The following is a 27,110-nucleotide window of genomic DNA, read 5'->3' on the forward strand; positions in this document are numbered from 1 at the left end:
ACACACACCATCAATAAAAAAAAAAAACATTTAATAAATAAGTTGCAAGGCTGACCCAGCCCAAACCATAAGCTAGTCCATTTTTCTTGACCAGATTCTATTTCCCAATTTCATTTGGAAATATGGGGAAGCTCAAGATGGCACAGATGAAACCAACCGAGCTTCAGCAAGTCAGCTGAGGGCAAGAACCCCAAGCACTTTGGGTGACGCTGGTGCCTTCCATTCCCCAAGGGACCATGGCTATCTGGGAGACAGTGAGAGGCTTCCAGTGGTGACTGAGCCCTGCAGATGAGCTACCTGGAAAATCTTGCTGCTGCTGGGATTTTATATTTATCCAGGTCACCTTCCCTTTTTCCTGCCTTTTCAGGAGAGGAAACTATAATGCATTATTGGTGAATTGGCTAAGGGGAAAAATGAGGCTGAGGGACGTTTATATTTTGACCTAATCTTATCTATAAAGAGTACTCTAGTTTTGTAATTTCAAAAGTTCTTGGTTACCTCCTTTGATCTAGATCTTGGGTGTCTCCTTCAACTGTTCCCTAAATAATAATAATAATAATAATAATTTTACTTTATATGTGTATTGTCTGCATGAATACCCATGGTGGTCAGAAAATCCCCAGGAACTAGAGTTACAGGTGGCTGAGAATCGCCACAGGGGCATCAGGGATTGAACCCTGGTCCTTGGTAGGAGCAGCCAGTGCTCTTAAGCCCTGGGTCATCTCCCTAGCATGCTGCTCTCCGCTTTAGTGTGGTAGGGTCTCTCTCTGAATCCAGAGCGGCCTGATTCCAGCTAGTCTACTTACACTGTGGGATTAAGGTTAAGGGATTAATGTTCCCAGGGAGTGTATCTGTCTGTATTTCAATTTGAGTTTATTTTTGGTGTCCTCTTTGCTGTAATCTGAGTAGGCATGGAATGTACCAAGTTCACGAGGCTCCCAGGGAGAATGCTGTCCTGTGCTTTCACAGACTTAAGACATGTATAGTTCTTCTTACACATTGCTTTGCATGTTAGTCTACTGGTCTGTGTTTCTGATTCTATTTTATTACATACAGCGTTTTTGGTTTTTTGTTTTGTTTTTTTTTAAGGTAAGGTCTCATTCCAGAGCCCAGGCTGGTCTTAAACTTAAGGTGATACCCCTTCCTCTGTCTCAGCTTAACCTTGCAATTATTCGCATGTCTACTGAAACATTTTTGTGTGCATGTCTGCCCATGTAAGCTTATAAACAGTTTTAAACTTCAGTGCTTTTTCTCCTCACACCTAGAGAAATGGGTTAAGGTCCTTACCTTACTCAAGCCTAAATGAAATGCAGGGGTTAACAGGATGGCTACTGAATCTGAGAAGCCACTGTCTTAGTCAGGGTTTCTATTCCTGCACAAACATCATGACCAAGAAGCAAGTTGGGGAGGAAGGGTTTATTCAGCTTACACTTCCATGCTGCTGTTCATCACCAAAGGAAGTCAGGACTGGAACTCAAGCAGGCCAGGAAGCAGGAGCTGATGCAGAGGCCATGGAGGGATGTTACTGGCTCGCTTCCCCTGGCTTGCTCAGTCTGCTTTCTTATAGAATCCAAGACTACCAGCCCAGGGATGGCACCAAATGCCCCACAGCTGGATCTCATGGAGGCACTTCCTCAAGGGAGTCTCCTTCCTCTGTGATAACTTCAGCTTGTGTCAAGTTGACAGACAAAACCAGCCAGTTCACTACTTGAGTGTTTTACAAATTTTAATTAAGAACACTTTTAAAAAATTGAAACAGGGTCTTACTGGCTGGCCTGGAACTCACTACGTAGACCAGACTATCCTCAAACTCACAGAGCTCCTGCCTCTGCCTCCCAAAGGCTGAGATTAAAAGCATGTGCGACCACACCTGTCCCAAAATGTATTTATTTATCTTGTGTGTATTCAGGTGGGCCACAGGCATGCAATGTTGCCATTCAGAGGTCAGAATGGGCTTGAACTCAGGTCATCGGGCTTGACAGCAAGCACCTGTACCCACTAATCCATTTTGCCAACCCCACGTAGGCCAGTTTTAAACCCAGGAACTCGATTTACAACAAAGCATGAAAATGGAGGAGCTTAACTTTTCTTTGTCATAAAGATAATTTGGGCTTATTGCTTCATAGACGTGATAGAGCTATACTTTCTTGCCTTATAAACTTCCGTACTCTTAAACTTCCTAAAATCTATTAAAATGAAATACTGAGCACACTGAATGTGCTTCACAGAACATTAAAATGTTCTGAACACACCATTAAGGGATATCTGATCTTCTCAAGGAAGTCCTCTAGAGGGACAATAAACATCGAAACTAAAGACTTCAAAGAATACTTGGTGTTTACGTCAAACAGTATTCATTAAGGCAGACGATAAAAGTTGGTTAAGTAACAAAAATTTTTATTTGCTACATAAATTTTGGTAAGGATTTTCTTCTAAAACAGATTCAAAAAGAAATTAAATTTTACATTTTCCCTCAGTATTCAGGGCAATAGAAAACAAGACATAAAAATGTTTTATTCTAATCAAGATGTATGATTTTAAGTACATTTGGAAAAGTAATACAAAGAATCTTTTTATAATTGCTTTGTAACATTTTCTTGATATATGGAGGTTGCCAAGAATAAGTTTTCTGAGATTCAACTAATGCAATATATAATTATAGACATAAAGTCAAAATGCCTGAAAACGGTATTCATTAAAAATCCTTTTATGACCCAGATGTGGTGGAACACCTCTTTAATCCCAACACCTAGGAGGCAGAGGCAGGTGGATCTCTGAGAGTTTGACATCAGCCTGGTGCACACAATGAGTTCAAAGACAGCCAGGGCACTGGTGGTGTGTGGTGTGGTGTGGTACTAAGACTGAGCTTGTCTTTAGTCATAGCACCATAAACTTTCATGAGCATGTGTAGTGGCATGTGCCTTCATCCCAGCACTTAGGAGACAGAGACAGGAAAGCCTCTGTGCGTGTGATGCCAACCTGGTCTACCTACTGCCATGCCACCCAGGTTTACACAGTGAGACCTTATTCTTTTAAAAACTCATTTTATTCGACAATTGCTTTCCCAAGAATACTTTTTACTTTTATTTTATTTTTATTTTTATTTATTTATTTATTTATTTGGTTTTTTTTTCCGAGACAGGGTTTCTCTGTGTAGCCCTGGCTGTCCTGGAACTCACTCTATAGACCAGGCTGGCCTCGAACTCAGAAATCCACCTGCCCCTGCCTCTCAAGTGCTGGGATTAAAGGCGTGCGCCACCACCGCCTGGCCCAAGAATACTTTTATACTTCTAATTATAAACATTTAGAGTTGTATTTAATTCCTCTGTGTGTGTGTGTGTGTGTGTGTGTGTGTGTGTCTATGTGCATTTGAGAGCATGTGTCTTCAGAGGCCAGAAAGGGCATCAGATTTCCTGGAGCTGGAGTTACAGGTGGTTGTGAGCTGCCCTGTGCTGGGGATGGGACACAGGTCCTCTGCAGGAACAGCCACACTCCTAGCCATCGAGTTTTCCCAGGCGCAACGGAAGACTTCATCACTAAAGCTACAACACACATCGAATCAGGAATGGATGTTTGTCAAAGATCTTTACATTCGTGTGGCATCCCCTCTTTGTGATGGGTGATAACTCTGACCAGCAGCATGAAGAAGCCAGGTCAGCTCTGGGATGACTGCGTATGCAAAGGAAAAGGTCAGCGCCACCGAAGCTGCCGGGAAAAGACAGAGACAATTCTCTGCCGTGAAGGGGCAATTAAATTTTTTTAAAAAATTATTTCCATCAAATTCTCAAAGAAACTTCTACAGTGCTTTTTGCTGGAACAACTTAAAATGTGTATTCAAAAGGTTAAAACATAAAAGCTTGGCCCAGTATGCAGAGGAAGTTTTGTGTGATTTCTGACCTTTGCTCCATAAGAGATACACTTATATTCTGTCAGTGTTCAGAGGGCCTGCTTCTGCAATTGGATGACGATGTCATTAATCAACAGTAATTAATTCATGGTAGATAGTATATATCTTATTATACTAATACATGTATGGTATATGGTTCTGTGTGCGGTGTGTGGGCCTGTGTGTGGTGTGTGGCCCTGTATATAGTCTGTAGGCCTGTGTGGGGTGTGTGGTGTGGTATGGGGTGTGTGGTGTGTGGGTCTGTGTGTGTTGTATAGTGTGTGTTGTATGTTCCCATGTGTGGAGTGTGGGCCCATGTGTATTGTGTGTCATCAGGGTCTGTGTGTTATATGGTGTGTGTTGTGTGTTCCCATGTGTGGTGTGTGGTATGTTGGCCCATGTGTATTTCTGTGGGCCTGTGTATGTTGTATGCTGTGTGTTGTGTGGTCCCATGTGTGGTGTGTTGGCCCATGTGTATTTATATGGGCCTGTGTATGTTGTATGCTGTGTGTTGTGTGGTCCCATGTGTGGTGTGTGGTATGTTGGCCTATGTGTATTTATGTGGGTCTGTGTGTGTTGTATGGTGCGTGTTGTGTGGTCCCATGTATGGTGTATGGTGTGTGGGCCCATGTGTGGTGTGTGGGCCCATGTGTGTGTTATGTGGGCCTGTGTGTTGTGTGTTGTGTGTTGTGTGCTGTGGTCCTGGTAGTCTGTGGGCCTGTGTGTAGAAGGTGTCTGGTGTCCCCACCACTCTGTGCCTTATTCCTTTAAGGCAGGGTCTCTTCCTGCAACCACAGCTTGTGGAGTTTCTCAGCTGGGCTGACAGCCATCAGCCTCTAGATCCTCTGTTCTCCCCTCACCCCAACACTGGTGCTCAGAAAGCTGTGCCTTGCTATGACGGTGCTGGGATTCAAACTCAGGTCCTCATGGTTTTGTCGCAAGGGCCCTTAACCACTAAGCTATGTCTCCAGATCTGGACTTGCATTTATTTATTTATTTATTTATTTATGTTTTTGGTTTTTTCGAGACAGGGTTTTTCTGTATAGCCCTGGCTGTCCTGGAACTCACTCTGTAGACCAGGCTGGCCTCGAACTCAGAAATCTGCCTGCTTCTGCCTCCCAGAGTGCTGGGATTACAGGCGTGCGCCACCACCGCCTGGCAATTTTCAATGATTTATTATTATTTTGTGCATGGGTTGGTGCGGGCGCGTGTGCTGGGGTCTCACTTTTTCCCTTCCACCATCGGCTCAGAGGGTCACACTCCAGTCTCAGACTTTTACAATGGGCGCCTTTCCCTGCTGAGCCACCTCAGTTTTGGTTTTCTCGAGACAGGGTTTCTCTGTGTAGCCCTGGCTGTCCTGGAACTCACTCTGTAGACCAGGCTGGCCTCGAACTCAGAAATCTGCCCGCCTCTGCCTTCTGAGTGATGAGACTAAAGGAGTCCACCTCCACTGCCCCTGAGCTCCATTTTTAATGTTGCTAAAATGTAGGGTAAAAAATATCCTTATGATATACATAGTACCACCTGCCCACGTGCCATGGATATACTGTAACTGCTACACCCGTCCCAGACAAGCATTGGCATGGGAACTGTCAATGGGAAATTGGTTCTTTTTCCTTTCCCTAATAACTTTCAGATCTGTTGACCAACCAGACAATTCTGTGCATCACAACAGTCTTTATGCTGCCGAATGGACTGAGATAAAAAGACAGGGGGATCAAAACTCTCATATCTTGTGCCTGTCACTGCTCAGTGCTTACAACTGTAATGGAGAGTCTGCAGCAGAGACGTGGACTTATAGAAACCAAAGCCACTCAGTTGACAGAAGGCCCTGAGGAGACACATCGCTGACACATGAATTAAGGGCTTAATAATTGCTATCTAAAACATGGCGTTGGAATACTTAAACCCCGGAGGCTTGGTTTTATTTGCCTTTCTGTTCCTGATCCAAAATCTACATTTTAAAAAGTAAAAAGCACATTATTTAAATCTCTGCACTTGCTGGGGGATGGCATTCTAAAGAGACAGGTGCCCTTCCTTCCCTACGGAACTGCAATTTCTCTCAGTGGTCTGTGGGACGGGAGAGGCAGAAGTCTGGTGACGCAGGAGTACCTTGCCTTGCACAGGAGATTTCAGTTCTGGAAACACGCAGTAGGACCACCTCGCAGAACTGACCAGAGCTGAGACAATGTAGGGACCCTTCGGGCATTGCTCTGTGAGTAACTCCAGTAAAATCTGGTTCACTAAGTTGCCTGATGGAATCGCTTCCTCCATCTGTGTCCTGTCTGGGCGCACAGCTGTCTTGTTACATCTGCCCAGGGAAAGCTAAGCAACAGACAGAGCATAGGCAAAGAGCCAGGCATTGGCCCACCTGTCCTAAAGCACACTGCTCCTAGGTAAAGAAGGCCCAATAAAACCTTCCAGGAGCTAAACTTGAATTTCAAATAGTGTTATAGAACTGTAAATTTGTTCTACTAATAAATAAAACCAGGCCCCTAACTCATTTCACGAAGGAAGCACACTTCATGCCTAGCGTTGAATCGGCTCCTGCCCCCGCACATCATCGGATTCCACATCAGGGCACCACACGCCCTTCTGGAGCGAGGATCATGTGACATTCTTTGAGTTTTGGTTCTGCTGGGAAGTAAGCAAACTCAATTTGAAAATGCACGTGTGGGCCAGCACAACGGCTTAGAGAGTGATTGGGTGCTTGCCACAAAGCCTAATGCCCTGAGTTCAAATCCCTGGACCCACGTGGTAGTAGGAGAGACTTGCAGTAGTCACCACAAACTGTCCTCTCACTTTTACACACGGCACATGCACCGTTTCCTGCGACACACACTAAATAAATGTAAAAAAAGAAAATGCATGTGTTTCCTCCGTAAGTAAGTTGTTTTATGGTGAGCCAGGAACCAGTGAAGGGTACGGGCGTATGTCTGCATCCTAATTATGACTCTGGAAGACAGAGTGGATGACCAAAGCGACAAGCAAGAAGAAGATGCTTTCCTGACGCTAACGCACAATAGCTGTAATCCTTAAACAGAGTTCTGGAGTGTGGGCATGTGCTTCTGTGTACACACACACACACACACACACACACACAGACACACACACGTGGACACCAGGGCCCGGTGTTGGGTGTCCTCCTCTTATAGTTTTGAGTCAGTCTTTCACCGGACCTTGGGCGCATCTATGCTACACAGGCTGGGCCACGGACCCCAGGGGTCCTCCAGTCTCCACCTGCCAACACTGCAAATACAGATGTGCACCGCTCGTGGTGCTGGGGACCCAGACTCAGGTCCTCACACTTGAGTGACCACCACATTACCAGTGAACCATCTCCCCAGCCCTGGAAATTAGCTCACTAGGGACCACTCACGGAAGTAACTACCTTCTCTAAACCGACATGGACGAGAAAGGAAAGGGGCGTCCAGCCTTGAGAAACTCCCCTGCACTCCTGGAGCTGGTTTCTCCTGATTGTACAGGAGGCGGCAACGGTCACACACTACACTTCCTCAGACAGGAGAACCATTGGGTGGGTTTTGCAAAACTACTTCAACTAACAGGGGGTAGGGGAAGACAAAGCACGTGGATCCAAAAGGAAAACTGCTTTCTAAGCACTGGCCATTTGGATTTTGAGGATTATCTGCCAGGGCTGTCACCAAGGAAAAATGAGGGAGCTTTACAAACGAACTTTAATTCTATCTCTAAAAACCATCACCCCACCACCCCATCACCCCACCACCACAAGCCTCGCTCTGCTTCGAGGGGGTCACATGACTGTATCTTACATCGCTCTCACACAAGGACAAAAGCAACAGTGTCAGTCAGAAATCAACAGCTCGTTCACGTTAATGGCTAAACCTTTTCTTTTTTCAGAAGATTTTTTTTTAAAGCTAAACTTAGTATGTTTTGTTTATATATATATATATGTATATATATATTATATATAAAGTGTATAATCGGACGCCATCTTCTGGTCTCCTCAGGCATGTGCATGCCTGGGAGCACACACACACACACACACACACACACACACACACACACACGCAAGCACTCATATATACATCTTTATTTAATCTTTACAAAAGTGCTGCTTGTTCCTTGGGGAGGTCAGAGTACAACTTAGAAGAGATGGTTCTCTCCGCTCATCTGGTGGGTCCTGGGAGGAACTCAGGTCGTCAGGTCTGGTGGCAGGCATCGCACCAGCCTCCGGGAGCAGGAACAACGGATACCATCTTCTGCCAGTGCTACTAATGGGTGACGAAAAGCAGCCTACAACCTTAAATAAAAACCACAGGCCGGCCTCCACCTTTAGGGGACAGAGGACACAGCTACCTGGGAAAGGAAAAAGAAACATACAGGGACCCATACAACAAAAGATGGGTACCCCAGACCTCCCTCGCAGGCTTACTGGGCTGTAGTCTCTGAGACACTGTACCTGAGACTGCAGCTGGGAACATATAAACAAAGGATCATGGGAACAGAAGGGTGGCTCAGTGGTTGCTGCCAACCTGACGACCCAAGCTAATCCCTGAGACCCATATGGTGGAAGGAAGGAAATTACTCCCCAGAATTGTTCTCTGACCTCCACACGTGCGCTGTAGCATTTGCACACTCGTGTGCTCACACTCATGGCCTCTCTCTCACACAGGATGAGTGAGTATAGCCTTTGTTTAATACAAAAGTCAATTTTAAGATGGTCACAGAGGACAAATAATTCCACGCTTCCAATTTCCCTTCGGAGTAAAGCTCTGTGTGTGCTGCAGGGTGACACAGTCCTAAGCACACAGTTCTTCTGTGTGTGAATGGAAGGTTACTGAGTGTATGTATGTATGTATGTACTTTTTAATTCATTGTTTTGTGTAACTCAGCGAGCATGTGGAGGTCAGAGGACAATTCCGTGGAGCTAACCCTCTCTCTCCCCTTACACCTCTACTTGCATGGTTCAAGGATTGGGCACGGATTGTCAATCTGGTATGGAAAGTAATTTTATCCACTGAGCCATCTTCATGGCTCTGTGAAATTTTTTTTTAGCTAGCTAATGAATTAGTTAACATTCTCTTTGTCTCTTTGAGACAAGGTCTCATGTAGCCCAGGCTAGTCCAGAACTTGCTATGTAGCCAAGGTTGGCCTTGAGCTTTTCCTCCTCCTGCCTCCCAAGTATTGGGACTACAGATGTGCACCACCATGGCCAGCCCTTTATGCTTTTAAAAATGCTTTTGTAGTTACGCCCCCATCCTCAAACACCAACCCACCTGGCCTCCTGAAGGACACAGGGCTCCCAATACAGTCAGCAACGCTGGCTGTGACTCCCACATCAGCTGCATGTCTGCCTCAGCTAGGAACTCCTTACAAAGTCACAGGCCAAAGTTTACAACCCTCCTCACTCCGAGCCTGCTCAGAACCCCTGAAGAAGTGGCTGAGATACTCGTTAGCAGACGGCTCCCGCCTTTGTGAAATCTATGCCACTCCAGACGGTGCCGCCCGGAGAGGAACAGCAACAGTTCACCACAGCTATCTTGTGGCAAAAGCTGTCCCCAGGACTTTTGCCCTTTCCAAACGAATATTGTGAGTCTCCCACAGTTTTCAGGCTAAACTTATTTTGATGGAGACTAAGAACTATTTCTAACAAATGAGTAAAACTGGCCTCAGCCTGACTCAAGATATCGTCTCAAGAGAACGCTCATATCAAACTATAATATATGCATATGTGTGTGTCGGTCTTTTTTTTTTTTCCCCCGAGACAGGGTCTCTCTGTGTAACCCTGGCTGTCCTGGAACTCACTCTGTAGACCAGGCTGGCCTCGAACTTAGAAATCCCACCTGCCTCTGCCTCCCAGAGTGCTGGGATTACAGGTGTGCACCGCCGCCGCCACCACCACCTGGCATGTGTGTCGTTCTTGACACAAATAAATTTGGCAAGAGGAAGAGAGGTCCTTCCAGTGGCCACTAAGAGGCAGAATTAGGGGACCACCAGAGCTGTGGCAGGCAGGCAGTAGAGTCCTTGCACCCTGTTGGGATCTGGCAGGTGGTCAGTATCTGGGGGTGGGGGTGGGGGCGAGGGTAGGGCGGGAGTTGCTGTCCAGAGATGGAGCAGGCAACCCCTGCGCAGCCTGAACCTGCCGCACATAACACAGATGAGGACATCTCGCCCCTGGTTTGTTGGAGGCATGCGGGAGCCAAGCTTGTGAGGCAGGGGCTTGGACAGCACGAACCATATGGAGAAGCCATAATTCAGAGGAACGACATGAGGTCATACGACTGCTCCCATTATGCCAGCAGGCATGTTTAGACACTTTTAGGGCTGTTAGACTTTCTCCCACTTCAAGGTAAAATGAAGTTCATTTCAATCAAAATTGAAGGCTCCTCATCGATGGAATGGCACCTGGCAGCTGCCAGACAGGACGACAGGGGCGAATTCCGGGCAGGCAGGGAGCTGATTGTCTCTCCAAGGGATTCTTGCTTTCGATAGCATGCCTCCTCTTAAAGCAGTGAGCAGGTTATAAATGTGCTCACCGTGTTCTGGACAGGTGCTAACACAAGCGACGTGTGTGCTGGGAAAGGCCTCAGCTTACCTCTGGCTCCGGCTGTGAGCTGTGTTCCTCTTCTGAGGAGTTCGGTAGAATCGCCCACGTTATGTTGGCGCTAGCTGAGGGAAGAGAGCCAAGGGTCCCATTTTTCAGTTGGTCTGCGGAATGTGACGCGGGCCCATGCCATCCCAGGATGGTCTCTGAAAGAAAGAGCTAAAGTGACTCCCCATAGTCCCCACAGCCAGCACTTAGAGCTTGGGAAACAGACGACCTAGTCACGTGACACGCGCCCCCCCACACCCCTAGTCACATGTGGCGTGGTCTGTTTTGAAGGAGGTGCCTGACTGTGCATATAAGACATGTTTTCCTACAGCATCAGGGCCAGGGACAGCACAGCTCGAGAAGCCACATGTGTCAACTGTCTTTCTCACTTTTGACTTTGCCTTCTTCAAGGCCTCTAGTGAACCTGGAGCTTACCAAATTCAACTAGGCGAACTGAATGAGCACCAGGCATCCGTCTGCCTCCATCTCCTCAGAGCTGGTACCACAGACACACATTGCTGCACCCACCCTGCCCTTTATGTGGAGGTCTAGCTTGCACCCCAGTCCTCACACTAGTGTGGCAAGGACTTTACCAGAGTCACCTCCAAACAATGCATTTTATCAACATCAGAGAGTGCTGGTTTTGTTCAACCTAAAAAAAAAAATTTATAATATTTTACATTAAAAACACTGTTTATTATTCACAGTTCAGGACAGATGTTCACAGTGAGGGCATGAACAGCTGCTCCTGCTGCCAGATGTAGCCAGCTGCGGCAGATATTAAGAAAGTTGATCCTGATGGGCCAAAACACCTGGTCCATTCTAGCAAGAAATAATACTTGGGCAGGTGAGATGGCTCAGTGGTTAAGAGCACTGATTGCTCTTCCGAAGGTCCTGAGTTCAAATCCCAGCAACCACATGGTAGCTCACAACCAGAGTTCAAATCCCAGCAACCACATGGTAGCTCACAACCATCCGTCACAAGATCTGACCTTCTGGAGTGTCTGAAGACAGCTACAGTGTACTTACATATAATAAATAAAATAAATCTTTTTTTTAAAAAAATAGATGGTAAGAAATAATTCTTACAAGTAGCAGCCTGCTCAGCCAAAAGAATTTTCCTGATCTTTCTTCAACCTGCCATGTGAGGGGGAAAATATTTTCTCCTCCAATATAATTTTACAGTATTATATTATTATTATTATTACTACTACTACTACCACTACTACCATGGAGTATCTTTGAGCTTATTAATGAAGATTGGAATTATTACAGGTGGATTTCTTATATATTTGGTTGTAAGCCTAGCCTTTAATGGCTGAGCCGTCTCTCCAGCCCCACAGGTGGGTTTCTTTACCCCAATCTGACAAGGTGAATAAATGGGTCATTCAGCTCTCTTTCAGCCTGGAGATTCAGTTCCCTGCCTGTGAACAGGGATAAATGATGGGAGAGAGGCTGGGGGAGGGGTGCACTCATCCTTCGGGTGGGGCTCAGGTGTGCCACTCTCAAAGCAATCCTGTCTGTCAGTGTCTTTTCTGAACTTGCTCGGACAAAAGTCCAGAAGTGACCTAAACCTTTAGCATCTGACAGATTGGTGGACATAAAATAAGATAGCAGCAAAAATGGGTCCGTGTGTGTGTGTGTGTGTGTGTGTGTGTGTGTGTGTGTGTCTGTGTGTGTGTGTGTGTGTGAGAGAGAGAGAGAGAGAGAGAGAGGTGTGTGTGGGTGTGCATATGTGTATGTGTGTGAGTATATGTTTGCATATGAGTGTATATATGTGTTTATGTGTATGAGTGTATGTGTATATGTGAGTGGATATGTTTGTCTGTGTGAGTATATGTGAGTGTATGTGTTTGTGTGTAAGAGTTTACATGTGTATGTGTATATGTGTATTGTGTGTATGTGTATGAGTGTATGTGTGTATGTGTATATGTATATTGTGTATATATGTGAGTGTATGTGTGTACGTGTATATGTACATTGTGTGAGTGTATGTGTGTATGTGTGTGAGTGTATGTGTGTATGCGTGTGAGTGAATTGTGTATATATGTGAGTGTATGTGTGTACGTGTATATGTACATTGTGTGAGTGTATGTGTGAGTGTATGTGAGTGTATGTGTATTGTGTGAGTATATGTATGTATGTGTGTGTGTATATATGTGTGTGAATTGCTGAGTGTGGTATTATCCAACGAAATGCACTTGTCAAAATTTCTCTTCTCGATGCCATGTTCAATCCTTCTCTATACATTCACATGTAAGAGACTATATAACTCTGCTGCTTAACTGCAACTGAAGTAAAATGTAAACCTAGAGGCTTCTCAGCGCGAGAGCTGGCGGGTTCCCCTCTCCCGGCCCTGTACGTTCCTGCCTCACTAACATGGGGCCTTGTTTATTACCATCTTGGAGCCTTTGTACACAGCATCCATTCTTCCCAGATGCTGCTCCTTCTGGAGAGGTGGGGAAGTCAAGTGAGCAAAGCATCACTTGCTCAGAGGCCTCCTGTGACGTCCCTAGTGTGAAGGGCATCCCAAAGCCACCAGGAGCCACACTGCGGGTCACTGGACTGCTGGACCACTGCTGTCTGGGCTCACCCTGGGCACACAGAGACCACCCCCTGCTGACTGGGCTCACCCCAGGCACACAGAGACCACCTCCTGCTGACTGGGCTCACCCCAGGCACACAAAGACCACCTCCTGATGACTGGGCTCACTCCGGGCACACAGAGACCACCCCCTGCTGACCGTGCTCACCCCGGGCACACAGAGACCACCTCCTGCTGACTGGGCTCACCCTGGGCACACAGAGACCACCCCCTGCTGACTGGGCTCACCCCGGGCACACAGAGACCACCCCCTGCTGACTGGGCACACCCAGGGCACACCCTGGAGTCTTGTTTCTTCTTTCCTCCCTCCCTAGAATGCCACACCTTGGAGGCGGAGGCAGCACTAGCCTCGCTCCCAGCTGTCCCCAGCACAGACTGTGACTGGGCAGAGCAGATGCTTGGCTCCATATGCACTGATTGAGAAATGAGCACTAAAAGACATCCAGAGAGGTAAATTTCACCTGAGTAACTTTTATAGCCCCTCAACAGTCAAACAGGCCAGAGAGAGGAAGGAAGGAGGAAGGGAGGATTCCAGGTGCCAGGGCTTGGGGCGTGGGTGGGAGGCGTGAGGGTCAGTGCTCAGCAACAGAGCTTGGTTTTGCAAGATGAAAGCATGGGGGGGGGTTAGTTCACAGCAATAGGATACAGTAACACTGTTAACCATTAATAACACTGTTCACTCAAAATCCAGGACTTGCCATGTTGTCGGGTTGCTAACAATGCTTGTCTGGTATGCACAAAGCCCTAGATTCAAATCCCAGCACCACGGAACCCAGGCATGGTGCTCCACTCCGTGGCCCCAGACCTCAGAGGCTTAAGGCCATCCTTGGCTATACAATGCGTTTGAATCCATCCTGGGCTACATGAGACCATGTCTTTAAAAGGACCAAATGAGGCTGGAGAGCTGGCTCAGCAGTTAAGAGCACTTGCTGCTCTTGCAAAGGATCCGGGTTCAATTCCCAGCACCTATATGGTGGCTCACAATCATCCGTAACTCCAGTTCCAAGGGCTATAGCACCCTCTTCTTACTTCCACAGACAACATGAATATGCGTGATTCACACACATACATGCAGGCAAAACATTCATGCACACAAACCTATTTTAAAAAGGAATGAGTTCATACATGAATGAATGAATGAATGAATGAATGAATGAATATGGCAGTGTGGAAAAAGTCAGTCTGTCCCGTGGTTTAGTCTCATTTGCCTCACCTGGTCCCTCCCCCAGCCCCACCCGTGCTGAACCCCATTTGCTGGGAATTCAATGCTTGCATCCCCAAGCCATTCATGTTTTGATATCTTAACCTCTAATCTAACAAGACCTGAAGTCGGAACTTTCTAGAAGTAACTATCATCTGATGGGATCATCAGCTAGGACCTTCATTCAACAGGATCGGTATCCTTAGAAAAAGCCCAGAGCTGTCACCACACACGCACAGGAGGTGGAAGCTCATGATGGTGGGGGGTGGGGGGCGCCCATCAGTGGGGAAGGAGAAACCCCATCCAGTGGAGCCTGCTTGGATGCCCAGCTGCTGGCACTGCCAGATATATGCATCTCTTGGTCCCTCCTTGGGGGTCGAAGCCCAAGCTGACTGCGGTATGTAAATGTTCTGTTCATCGTGGGTTAGTCTGCATTAATTTTAGTTTAAGATACAGCTTATTAAGGCATCACTTATCACAATTCCTGAGATGTTTTTGCATTAATGTATGCACACACATCTGTAGTTCTGTATGTGTGTGCACACATGCACGAGCGTGCACTCCCACAGGCACATGTAAGCATGATGGTCAGAAGGCAGTTCACAGGATTTGGTTCTCTCTTTCTACCGTGTGGGTCCCAAGGATCAAATCAGGTAATCTGCCTTGGCACCAAGTAAGTTTACCAGTGAGCCATCCCGGAGCCTAATTCCTGACTTTTGGGGCACTAGAATTCTCTGCTCAGGGCTGTTGTCTCATTGGTTTTATCTGGGCCCTGAACTGATGATAATTTTTCTAAACATAATTATACATCTCTCATCAAAGTCAAAATGATTGAATTAACCATTGCCATGTGGAGAAATATCAATACTGACATGAAGAATGCCAACAGAAAGGTGCCTGCCACCCAAGCGTGAGGCTCTGAGTTCATCACTTAGCATGACCACATGGATACAACACACACACACACACACACACACACACACACAGGAATAGCCCACACGTGACAGTCCCAAACAGTGTCTAGTGAGCAGGGAGCTCGAGTGTGCCTAGTCTTCCTCATTAACCATTCAATGCACTGTGTGTAATCAATACAAAATATAGGTTAAAAAAGGCACGTTAAAACAAAATGGGGGCTGGTGAGATGGCTCAGCAGGTAAGGGAATTGACTGTTCTTCCAGAAGTCCTGAGTTCAAATCCCAGCACCCACATGGTGGTTCACAACCATCTGTTATGAGATAGGATACCCTCTTCTGGTGTCTGAAGACAGCTACAGTGTACTTACATATAATAAAAACAAAAACAAAAAACAAAAGCATACACAGCACAAACTACCATTGTGGCTTATAGTTTCTCCAAAAACTCAAAAGCAGGATAAGAGAAATAGTTTTTGTAGCAAAATAAATAAATAAATAACAAACAAATAAATAAACCCAAAACCAATGTGGATCAAAAGCACCAGGTACATATCAGAGCAAGATTCTGCAGGCTAGCAGAGAAAGGGCAGTCTGCATTTTCTTTCTCTTGTTCTTTTTTTTTCTTTTTCTAAGCCCAGGCTGGTTTCAGACTCCCAATCTTCCTGTCTCCCAAGTGCTGGGATCCCAGGTGTGTGCCATTGTGCCTGGCTCCACGCGCAGTTTTAAAGACAGACGTTTGGTTGAAATGCCTTAGTCAGTCCTGTGTCTCCTGGGAGCCTTAGGGTGCTGAATGTCACCAGCCCTCTGCACAGAGGCTGTGACCAGTGATGTCCCCAGGAAGCCTCTCCTGCTGGTTCCTGGCGACCTCATCTCTCAGGTTCAGTAAACCATCTAGGGGTTTCAGAGTCAGGCTGTAACTGCCAAAGCGGATAAACGTGAGAGGCACATCTGGGGCAGAAAGCCAGTGCTCCTAACTATGTAGTACCTGTGTAGAGGAGGAACGGAAATGGTATGTACCCATGCATGCAGAGGCTGGAAACGGTGTGCACACGTGCATGCACAGGCTGGAAACCCGTGTGCACATGTGCATGCACAGGCTAGAAATGGTGTGCACACATGCATGCAGAGACTGGAAATGGGTGCACACGTGCCTGCAGAGGCTGGAAATGGTATACACACATGCATGCAGAGACCAGAAATGGTGTGCACATGTGCATGCAGAAGCCAGAGGAAACTTCTGGGTGCCAGTCCTCAGGTGTTGCCATCTTGTGTTTTTGAAACAGTGTCTCTCTCATTTGGCCTGGAACTTGCTGATGGAACTAGTCTGGTTGGCCAGCCCCGGATCCTTCCTGTTTCCACCCCCTGCATCCAATGCTGGGATTACGAATGCACGAAATGCATGGTGCCAAGGCTTTTCCCACCTTCCTTCTTAACATGAGTTTGAGGTCTGAACTCATCCTCTGAACTGTCCTCAGGCTTACGTGACAAACACTGTCCTGACAGAGCCATCTCCCAGTCCCTGTCTGACTGATTCTTTATGGAAAAATTGCCACTCGAGAACTTTGTTTTGACTGATTAGAAAGCCCATCCACCTGAAACACATCTCGAGGTTAGCCTGTAGCCTCTTCTACCTATCTCACTGACTGATAGGCATGATCTCATTGCTATCTTGCCTTAAAACCAGATGGAGGGAGCAGACAGAAAAGGCAGGCACTGAGTGGAAGAGGAGAAACTTTTCCTGGACACCAGGAAAGCCCAGAATAGCTGTGCGCATCACCTCTAGCCGTGTCCAGTGGGACGTGCTTATCAACAGCATTTTCCAGGAGTCCTGGGAGAGGAGGAGGTTCTGGAACATGACAGAGGGGATGTGCACTCCAGCTCTCCTGTTCCCTGCCTTGCTTCAGTCCTCATTCAGGCCTGAGTCACCGTCCTGACAGAGCCAGCCCTAGCACCACATTTCCCAGGCCCACTTCCTGCCCTGGAAAAGCCCAGCTCTGACTGGGAGTCCAGCTCTGACTGGGAAGCACACCGAGCAGTCACAGCCCCTGCCTGGAGCTGGATCTCCACTCCCTGAACAGTAAGCCTGGAAGTGAGTAACCAACAAGAAAGAGAATGAAGTCCTTTGAACCCCGATCCCTTCAAGCTTCAGTTCTCCTCCATGCTGAGAACCCCAGTGCAGTCCCAGCTCCAAGCTCCGGGCCGGTGTCTGCTTGCTTTTTATATAGATCTAGGGCCGGCGAAGACAGACCTCAGCCCCTCCCATGCAGGCACATGTCCCTGTGCCTGACGAGCTGATGATGAGGAATAGGCAGGGAATGGGGAGAGAGCTTCATGCTTCAAACCTTGACTGAAAAGCCCAATCACTTTATTATTCTTCCTTGCAAACCTCTCTAAAAAACATTAAAGGTGCGCCCCCAGGGACTGGCCTAGGAGCCAGGCTGCACAGGCGGAGCAGGCGCATCTGAAAGTATGCTTGGGACAAAAGATGGACCAGAGCGAGACATCTGTAGACAAAGGTGCCTCAGACAACCAGATTCCCAGAAGACACTCAGGAGATGAACTACCGTGATGTCACAGGGGGCAGGGGTGGGTGGGGCGGGGTGGGTATCAGGAGAGTGTTTGCTGAGCAGGCAGAAAGCAGTCCTCAGCGACTGGGAGGTAGAGGCAAGAAGCCCAGAAGCCCAAGGTCCTTGGCCACGTATAAGAGTCTGTCTTTAAACTCGTGTTGGGGGAGAAAGAAAAGAGAGGGGCGGACAGAGAGGCAGGAAAGGAGAGGAGTGTGGAGAGCTCTCGGGTGGTGCCTTTCTAGGGTCTTAGCAAGCATTTGACTTTGGGCTAGAACACAGAAGTAGGCTCAGGATGAGCACAGCTGAGGAAGGTGTTCTTTGTGTCTTTTTTTTTTTTTTTTTTTGGTTTTTGGGATTTAGTTTTTTTGAGACAGGGTTTCTCTGTATAGCCCTGGCTGTTCTGGAACTCACTCTGTAGACCAGGCTGGCCTCAAACTCAGAAATCTGCTTGCCTCTGCCTCCCAGAGTGCTGAGATTACAGGCATGCGCCACCACCACCCGGTTCTTTTTTCTTTCTTCATGGGTCTTGTTAAGACCCTGAATACAGTAATCCTGGGACCTTTGTTTATGCGCTGTTCCTTACCTCCTCTGTCTATGCCTTAGGACCGACTGCATTCTTTTTGTGTACCGAGAATGATATAAAAGCAGACTGGAAAAAATAAACCTGCTTCAGCCTCAGCACTGGCTGGAGTCATGTTAGAATGTTGTCTAATTGGCTTTTCTTTCTTTAATCCTCCCTCCTTCGAGACCTAGTTGACTGAGCTGGTTTGGTCAAGGGAGAAGGAGTAGGGAAAAGGGAGAGGGGTGTATGTGTGTGTGTGTATGTGTGTGTATGTGTGTGTGTCAAAAACTACTTTGATTAAAAAAACACAGCGCAAGAATCAAAAACCCAAAGCATGGGGTTGGAGAGATGGCTTAGCAGTTAAGAACAGTGACTGCCTTTCCGAAGGTCCTGAGTTCAAGTCCCAGCAACCACATGGTGGCTCGCAACCATCTGTAATGGGATCTGATGCCCTCTTCGGGAGTGTCTAAGGACAGCTACAGTGTACTCACATATAATAATAAATCTTTGGGCCGGAGCAAACGGATCCGGAGCGAGCAGAGGTCCTGAGCTCCATTCCTAGCAACCACACAATGGCTCACAACCATCTGTACAGCTACAGTGTGCTCATAAAATTAAAAACAAAAACAAAACACCAAAGCATGAAATAAGTCAGAATTATCCACAGGGGGGTTGCTGAGCCGCGGGCACGGCAGCTACAAAAGCTCTGAGCAGTGTTGTCTCCAGTGTTGCCTCCGTCTTGGCCTTCCTTAGACATAAGCACATCTTCATTGGTGTATGTGAGGCTGCTGTGGCTCTGCCAACCGAGCAGGCCCCAAGATGGCGAGCAAACACACTCTGTGACTCTCACTCTGATCCACTAAGACCTGGTACATCCAGGGGACTCCACTTCTCTCCAGAAAGTAGTGTGCATTTAAACAGCACGTGTTCATTGTTTTAGAAACCGTAGGCAGGAACGTGTAAGTCTTAGAGCTGGGGGCAGAGGAGACGAGGTACGGATCAAGTTTCAGGCTCCCGCTAATCCAGTCACATGTGACAGTACAGTGGTGAGCAAACATGCCTTCTGACTTCTGGTGGGGTTTTTTTTGACAAAATGACTAGGAGGGATGGGTGGGGGCTGGGGAGACAGCTCAGTGGATGAAGTGCTTGCTGCATAACCTTGAGGGCGTAGTCTGACCTTGACCACCCATGTCAAAATTAAAAAGCAGGTACGCTCATGAGTTCGAGCTTGTGATCCATCCCAGTGTCAGGAGGGCAGACATAGATGAGTCGTCAGCCACCCTGTCTGGACAATCTAGTCTACTGTTCTTTTTTAAAAAGATTTATTTTTAATTATGAGTATGTATGTGGCATAGAAGGGAGGTGTGTCGTGGATTTATGCACATGAGTGTAGGTGTCTGTGGAGGCCAGAGGAGACCTCAGATTCCTGGGGCTGGAATTACAGCCAGCCATGTGCCAACTGATGTGGGTGCTAGGAACCTAACTCTACCAAGTGCTCTTAACCCTGAGCCATCTCCACACCGTCCCCCACACTATTCTTATAACCTTCCTGAAGCCTGGAATCATTTATTTATTAGGTTTGGGTTTGGATTTGTCTTGAGACGGAGTATTGAGCCATCTCCCCTCAAGCTATTTTTGTCTTTAGTATTGAACTTAACCTTCAGTGATGTCTTTCTGTCTGCTGACTTCTTACTCCTCAGAGAGGACTGAAGTCTCTTGGAGCCCTAGGTTCCTGCCTCTGGCTTTTGGAAAAGAAGATCTAGCAATGCTTCTGAAATGTTCTTCAGCAAAATCCTCCCACATGACCAGCCCCCACCAGAGGCCTGCATGACACTGTCCCTAGAGGGACTTGCATGAACCTATCTCTCCTTTAGAGGGAGAGAACAGGACAGAGAGGAGAGGTCCTGTGTAGTGTCTGTCATCCGCTGTGGCTGCTAAACCATGGAGGATGAACACCATGGAAACACTGGGTGGAGGATACCCGGTGGCAGCTCTGAAAGGTAGCGTGCTGAGGACGGGAGTCACAGACGGATACAACATCAGGGCGAGGCTGCCAGATCTGCAAGGACACTTGACAGCCTGAGGATACACACAGCGTGTCTTTATAGGATTGGTACACCACTGGGGAGGAGGGACAGAGACTTAGCTGGACCAAATGATGGCTGGGTGGATAGAGAAAAGGTAGGGCATGGTAGTCCATACCTATGACTGCCGCACTAAGAATGCCGAGGCAGGAGGATCACCATAAGATCAAGGCTAGCCTAGGCTATGTAGTGAGTTCAAAGCCGCCCTGGACTACATGGTAACATCTATCTCAGGAAACTAAGAATGAATGAATGGGTGGGATGGGAGGGGAGGCACATGCATGTAAACAGGATGAGTGCACGGGATGAGATGCACACATGCGTGATGAGGACCACACACATCCCGACTGGACCAGCTCGGGGGCTGGGATCGCAGCACCCACCTGAGGCGCCTGGCTTGTGGCTGGGTGGGCCCGCCTGGCGCACACTCTGCTGAAGCAGGGTGAGGCACTCCCCGAGGCAGCTGAGGGTGGCAGCAGAGGTAGCCTTCAGGAGAAGCAGGTCCTGGTCCAAGGCAGTGAGGGGCCCTGAACCCGGCAGGGACTCGATGGCGTGCACGAGGTTCTTCTGCTGGCCTTCCGCCTGGTTCATCATCTAGAAAACAAGGACCCGGAGATGACGACAGGTTTCCTCTCACGAGGCTCCAAGCCCGCACGGAGCCGTGGAGCTGGATGGAGGCAGCAGGCTCGGCCTTTGCGGTGCCTGGGTCTGGGTCCATCCATTTATACCCCAGACACTGACCCAAAGAGAATGTCAGAAGGCCATCAGAGGTGAAAGGCATGTCAGGACCATCAGGTACTACGTTCTAGCAATTCAGGAAATAAGTCAATAGTAATTACATTACACACGTACACCTGTTCCCACTGGACTAGGGAGATAGCACAGTTGGTAGAGTCCTTGCCTGGCATACACAAAGCTTTGGGTTCAATCCACAGCACCACATAAAACAAGGCATGGTGTGGCATGGCCGTAATCCCAGTACTTAGGAAGGTAGAGGCAGGAGGGTCAGAAGTTCAAGGTCATTTTCTGCTATGTGGTGAGCTCAAAGGCAGCCTAGGCTATGAAATGCCTTTTTAAAAATGCACATCTTTGTAACCCTCTCCTCAACACTCCGTTCCTAGGGAGGGTTCTCCCTCTCCGAGCAAGGGTTGTTTCTCGATTCTCTGCTAGCTCCAGTTGGTCATAGTAAAGCCACTGCCACACCACCCCACTCCATAAAATGACCACATAGGACTCAACTTTCTGTCACCGTGGAAGACATGGGGAAGGAGAAGACAGCCAGCCAGGAATAGTAGACTCAGCCCATGACAAAACTTCAGGGAACCCCCCCCCCCCCCACACACACACCGTGGTCTACCGTCAGTTGGCCAGCTTATCACAAGGCAAACAGCAGCCTGACCGTCTCTGATTGGCATATCAAGGAGAGGGCACTCCATGGGGAGCTGGTGGAGGACTCACGGTTAGCGCGTGCCATTTGGGCCCCTCGCATTTTACAGCTTGTCACATTAAACAGGACGATGCCTGTAAAGTGCTAAGCACCTCGTCTAAAGGATAATTAGTCATTCCACGAAGCGGGGGAGAGCGACAGCCCAAGGTCATGGGGCTGCCCACACAGAGCGGGCCTGCGCCTGCGCCTGTGCCTGTGCCGCAGACACTGCCACTGCTCTGTGGGCTTTCCCACGAAGCCTGTACTTTGCTTAGAGGGACCTCCCATGCTCCGTCCCTGTCAATCCCGGAAGATTCCTGAGCATGATGGGTCCAGTTGGAGAGAAGCAGTAGGTGTGGGAGCTCTGGACCTGGACCCACCACTCTCCGGAGTCATGTTTCCACGGGCTCATGAGGTAGAACACTCGGTCCCCAACTGCTGGTGCTGTTACGGGATTTGGGGGGGACTTCTGGGGGAGGACCCAAGGTGGAAGCAGTAGATCATTAGGGTGCAGGCCTGGGGGTGGGGTGTATTGCCCACTTTGCTTCTGATTCTCTGAAAGGTAAGGGAATGGCTGTCAGTGCCCCCACTGCCACATAGCTGTCCCCATGTCTTCTCTGCAATCATGGACTCCTCGCGCCATGAGCTAAAATGAACCTTTCTTCCCTTAAGTTGCTTCTTCTTTTTTTTTTCCTAAAATTTATTTATTTTATGTATATGAGTACACTGTAGCTCTTCAGACACAACAGAAGAGGGCATCAGATCTCATTACAGATGGTTGTGAGCCACCATGTGGTTGCTGGGAATTGAACTCAGGACCTCTGGAAGAGCAGTCAGTGCTCTTAACAGCTGAGCTGTCTCTCCAGCCCTTAAGTTGCTTCTTGTCAGATATTTTGTCACAAAGAAAAGGGGCAAGTATGCCAAGCATGGGCTCCCCATGTTTGCTTTGAAAACAAATGTTATTTTCTATTATCTGTGTAGTAGTGTGCTATAACAAAACAAAACAAAACAAAAAACCCAAAAATCAACAACAACAACAACAACAACAAGAAGCCCTCTCATCTGGGCTGGGGAGACAGTCAATCAGTCCAGTACTTATTGAGTCAGTTTGGGAACCTGGGTTTTATCCCTAGAGGCCACACCAAGAAGTGAGTCGCTGCAACCACAGGAAGATCAAACCCTAGAGCAGGCTGGCCAGCCAGCCCAGGCTAACTGACAAACCAAAGATTCAGTGAAGAGACCCCGTCTCAAAAAGTACAGTAGAGAGAGATTAAAGTGGATACCCAATGTTGACCTTCAGCCTACACACACACACTCTCACACACACTCATACACACACACTCACACACACTCATAGACACACATACACACACTCACACACACACTCATACACATATACACACACACACTCATACACACACATACACACACACTCACACACACACTCATACACATATACACACACACTCATACACACACATACACAAACACTCACACACACACTCATATACATATACACACACACTCATACACACATTCATACACACACATACACACACACTCACACAAACACACTCAAACACACACATACACACACACCACACACACACTCATACACACACATACACACTCACACACACACACTCACACATACACACACACACACACACGTATACACAGCACGTTCTTTCCTCCCCATCCATTTCAGTTTCACAAGTTGCTGTTTTTTAATCATCCACGTTCATAAAAACACCACAGAGACCCAGGCTGGGCACACACACCCCGCCCACTTTACCCATAATCTGGCTGTGCAGCTTACAGAGCTGGTACCAGCAGCTCTGCCCCTCACAGCACCCGAGGCACTGCAGGGTTCAACTGGCTCCTTTCTCTGTCTCCTCCAGACAGCGTCTTGAATCAATTTAAATTAAAACTGTAACCCAGGGCTGAGGGTGGAGTTCTGGGGCGATGGTGGAGGTGACAGAGCATCTGCCTAGCATGCACAGAGCCCTGGGTTCGATCCCAGTACCGTGTGGATGAGTGTGCGTGCCCTCCCTCACACACCTAGACCCCAGCACTCAGGAGGCAGGGGTGGGAACTGAGGGTCAATCTCAGCCACGTCAAAAATTCAAAGCCAGACAAGGAAAGCAAAGACCATCGAGAAAGGGAAAAAGAGCTGCAGCTCTGGCTGAGTTCCCGCACCCGACCCTCCTCCGCAGGGTGAGCATATGACGCCTCTGTCCCTTCCAATGGCATGTGTTCGCTCTGCTCAGTGACACTGGCGTGTGGACTGGGACCACTGTCCGCACTGTACATCCACAAATCCCAGATGCAGACTGAAACACTGAATCCCAGTGCTGATGTTTTCTCGAAAAGTGCAAGGAGATTTATTTAGGACCTAAAGTTTAGGGAAACCACCATGTTCAACAAGGAAACAGGGTTTTGGCTGTCTAAGTCCGTGGCTTCACTAAGGAATAACGTCTTTTTATCAGTTTTGGCTTGCCAGGAGATACCACCAACTGGTTAAGTTCAATTCCAAACAAGATAAAATATCGACATGTCCACTGAGAGCCAACTGTATGCATATCTTCTAACAGAGAAAACTGAATTTTATACTATTTGTAGGACTCAGCACTTTCTCAAAATTCTTACTATAAAACTTAGTCTTGGGAAAATGATGTCTCCCCCCTCAAAAGAACATAATGATGAAGGCTATAATCAATTATTTTTTTACTGTTATGAATGGTACTATAAAGCTTAACAAAAAAGGTAAGCAAGAGAGAGCTGCTAACCGATAAGGAATGTTCTCAGTTTTAATCAACAAAGAGACCCGTATTCCAATTATATCGCACAGTATGAACACTTGCTATTCTGCAAGCACAAGCTATTATGTAAATCCTGGATAATAAAAGCACAAAGCAGGCTTACGGGGTACCCTGTTCTACTGCCGCAGAAGCCTGTGCCCAGAGACGGAGCGCTCGTCCCTCTCTGAAAGCACTCGACAGAGCCTACTGGGGCAGGGAGGCCGTTGGCAGAGTGTGGGAAGCAGCGTTGAGGAGGTGTTTGACAGAGATGTCCTGGGACCCAGTGGGAGGGGATGGGGTGGACCTGCAAGCCTGTGTGTGCACTGGGACCTAATTGTGTTTAAAGGTCAACTGCGCCCCTTGGAGCAACTCTATGCCTGGTAGAAGGCATCAATTGGCTTTAGTCACCTTTCTCAGTAAACTGAGCACTGAAAATAACCGGAAGAAAACTCCAGTTCCAGAGGACATGGCGCCCCCTTCTTGCCTCCATGGGCACTGCACACACAGTGCACAGACGTACAAGCAGGCAAAATAGCCACACATAGAAAAGAAAGCCCAGGGGTAGTAAGACGGCTTAGTGGGCAAAGGCTCTTATCATGGAGCCTAACCAGCACCTGCACGTTACCTTCTGACCCCCATGTGTATGCCAAGTCACACACACACACACACACACACACACCACACACACATACACCCACATACACCACACCTCAAACACACACACCACACATACCACCCCTCCACACCCCAGACGCATATACCGTACACACACCACACCACACACACCCATTCCCACACACATACCACATACACCACACACACCACAAACACACATCACAGACACACATACAACACATACACACACACCACACTATCCCTGACACATACACCCATATATTCTCCACATCTCCCCATACCACACACACACAGACATGGACACACACACACACACCCTCATACCACATACACACACACACATACCATCCCCCTAAAACTCTTATATCCCCACACCCTCAAACACAAATACCATTGTTACTTTTTTTTTTTTTTTTTTTTTTTTAAGAACAAAACATCTTAAGGGCATCATCACCAACCTGTAACACAGGCACAAAAATGGATCCCAAATTAAATGTCAAAGGCACAGATACAGGCCAGGCTGTGTTTCCCAGATAACCCACTCCATGGGAAGTGGGGGACCCCCGGCAAGGTTCCATGGCACATGGCAGTACAGAGCAGGGGAGCCAGTGTTCACAGGGTCATCGGCTGCGTGGGAAACGTATGACGCAGAAACCAAGAACACGGCACGGTAGCCGGAACCCACAGGGTTAAATCCTCCTTAAAGAACTGAGGAAAGCTATGGAGGGGATGGTGAACAAGGGCCTCCTCTGTCCCTGCTTCTGGCTTCTCAACTGCGACCCTTCACGCTGGTTGTTGAGGTGTCTACCAAGGCCAGTGCCAACAAGGTCGGTCATCATCCCCTAGGTTTCACAGATCGCTGTGCCTCGTGACCACAGATTTCTCCTAGACCAGGAGTCACAACTAGGCTGTGTGCTTTGGTTGGCAGAGCCTCCGTGGGCTGCCTGGGGCCTTCCGTAACTCAACCTACCCTGCTCGGAAGTAGACGGGACAACCACCCCGCTGACAAAGAGGCTTTATTGGGCATTTGTCCCTAATTTTCTGAGGCACTGCTAAATCTCCACTTTGTCCAAGTGGCTAACTGAAATATTATCCTTCTGTTTACCAACACCCTTTGCAGGCAAACAACCTAACTCCATCCTTCATGGCTGAAAAAAAAATCCATTGTGTTTGTGTATGTGTGTGTGCATGTGGTATGTGTATGTGGTATGTTGTGTGTGTGTGTGTCTGGTGTGTGTGTTATGTGTTGTATGTGTGTGTGTGGTGTGTGTGGTGTGTGTTGTGTGTGTGTGTGTGTGTGGTGTGGTATGTGTATGTGCCTTTGGTATGTGGTGTGTGTCTAGTGTGTGTATTGTATGTTGTATGTGTGTGTGGTGTGTGGTGTGTATGTGTGTCTAGTGTGTGTGTTATGTGTTGTATGTGTGTGTGTGGTGTGTGGTGTGTGTGTGGTATGTGTATGTGCATGTGGTATGTGGTGTGTGTCTGATGTGTGTGTTGTGTGTTATATGTGTGTGTGTGGTGTGTGGTGTATGGTGTATGGTGTGTGTATGGTATGTATAGTGTATGTGTATACAAGTGTTTGGTATGTATAGTGTGTATATGCATGTAGTGTGTTTTGTGTATCATATGTGTGTGCATGTGTGTGCATGTGTCTGAAGAGTTTTGTGTAGTATGTGTACATGTGTGGGGTATGCTTTGTGTATTGTGTGTGTGCATGTGTATGGTATGTTTTGTGTATTTGTGTATGTGTGGTGTATGTGCCATGTGTGTTTACACAGGTGTGTGAGGTGTATGTGTGCGCGAGCGGTGCATGTAATGTTGTTTATCTACTCTGCTGTTGGACATCTGGGCTGT

General features: G+C 47.7%; 1 protein-coding gene across 3 annotated transcripts in view; it reads right to left on the reverse strand.

Annotated features, from left to right (window-relative positions):
- Window positions 1-27,110, reverse strand: part of Osbpl10 (oxysterol binding protein like 10) — a 246,906-nt gene that overhangs the window by 48,402 nt on the left and 171,394 nt on the right. For all 3 annotated transcript variants that reach the window (XM_052187053.1, XM_052187051.1, XM_052187054.1), the window contains 2 exons: window positions 20,777-20,987; window positions 10,464-10,618 (listed from right to left, as the gene is read on the reverse strand). In XM_052187053.1, coding sequence (XP_052043013.1) covers window positions 10,464-10,618; window positions 20,777-20,987 — 366 coding nt within the window. The remainder of the gene's footprint in view (window positions 1-10,463; window positions 10,619-20,776; window positions 20,988-27,110) is intronic.

Source organism: Apodemus sylvaticus, chromosome 7, assembly GCF_947179515.1.
Source record: "Apodemus sylvaticus chromosome 7, mApoSyl1.1, whole genome shotgun sequence".
Lineage (NCBI taxonomy): Eukaryota > Metazoa > Chordata > Mammalia > Rodentia > Muridae > Apodemus > Apodemus sylvaticus.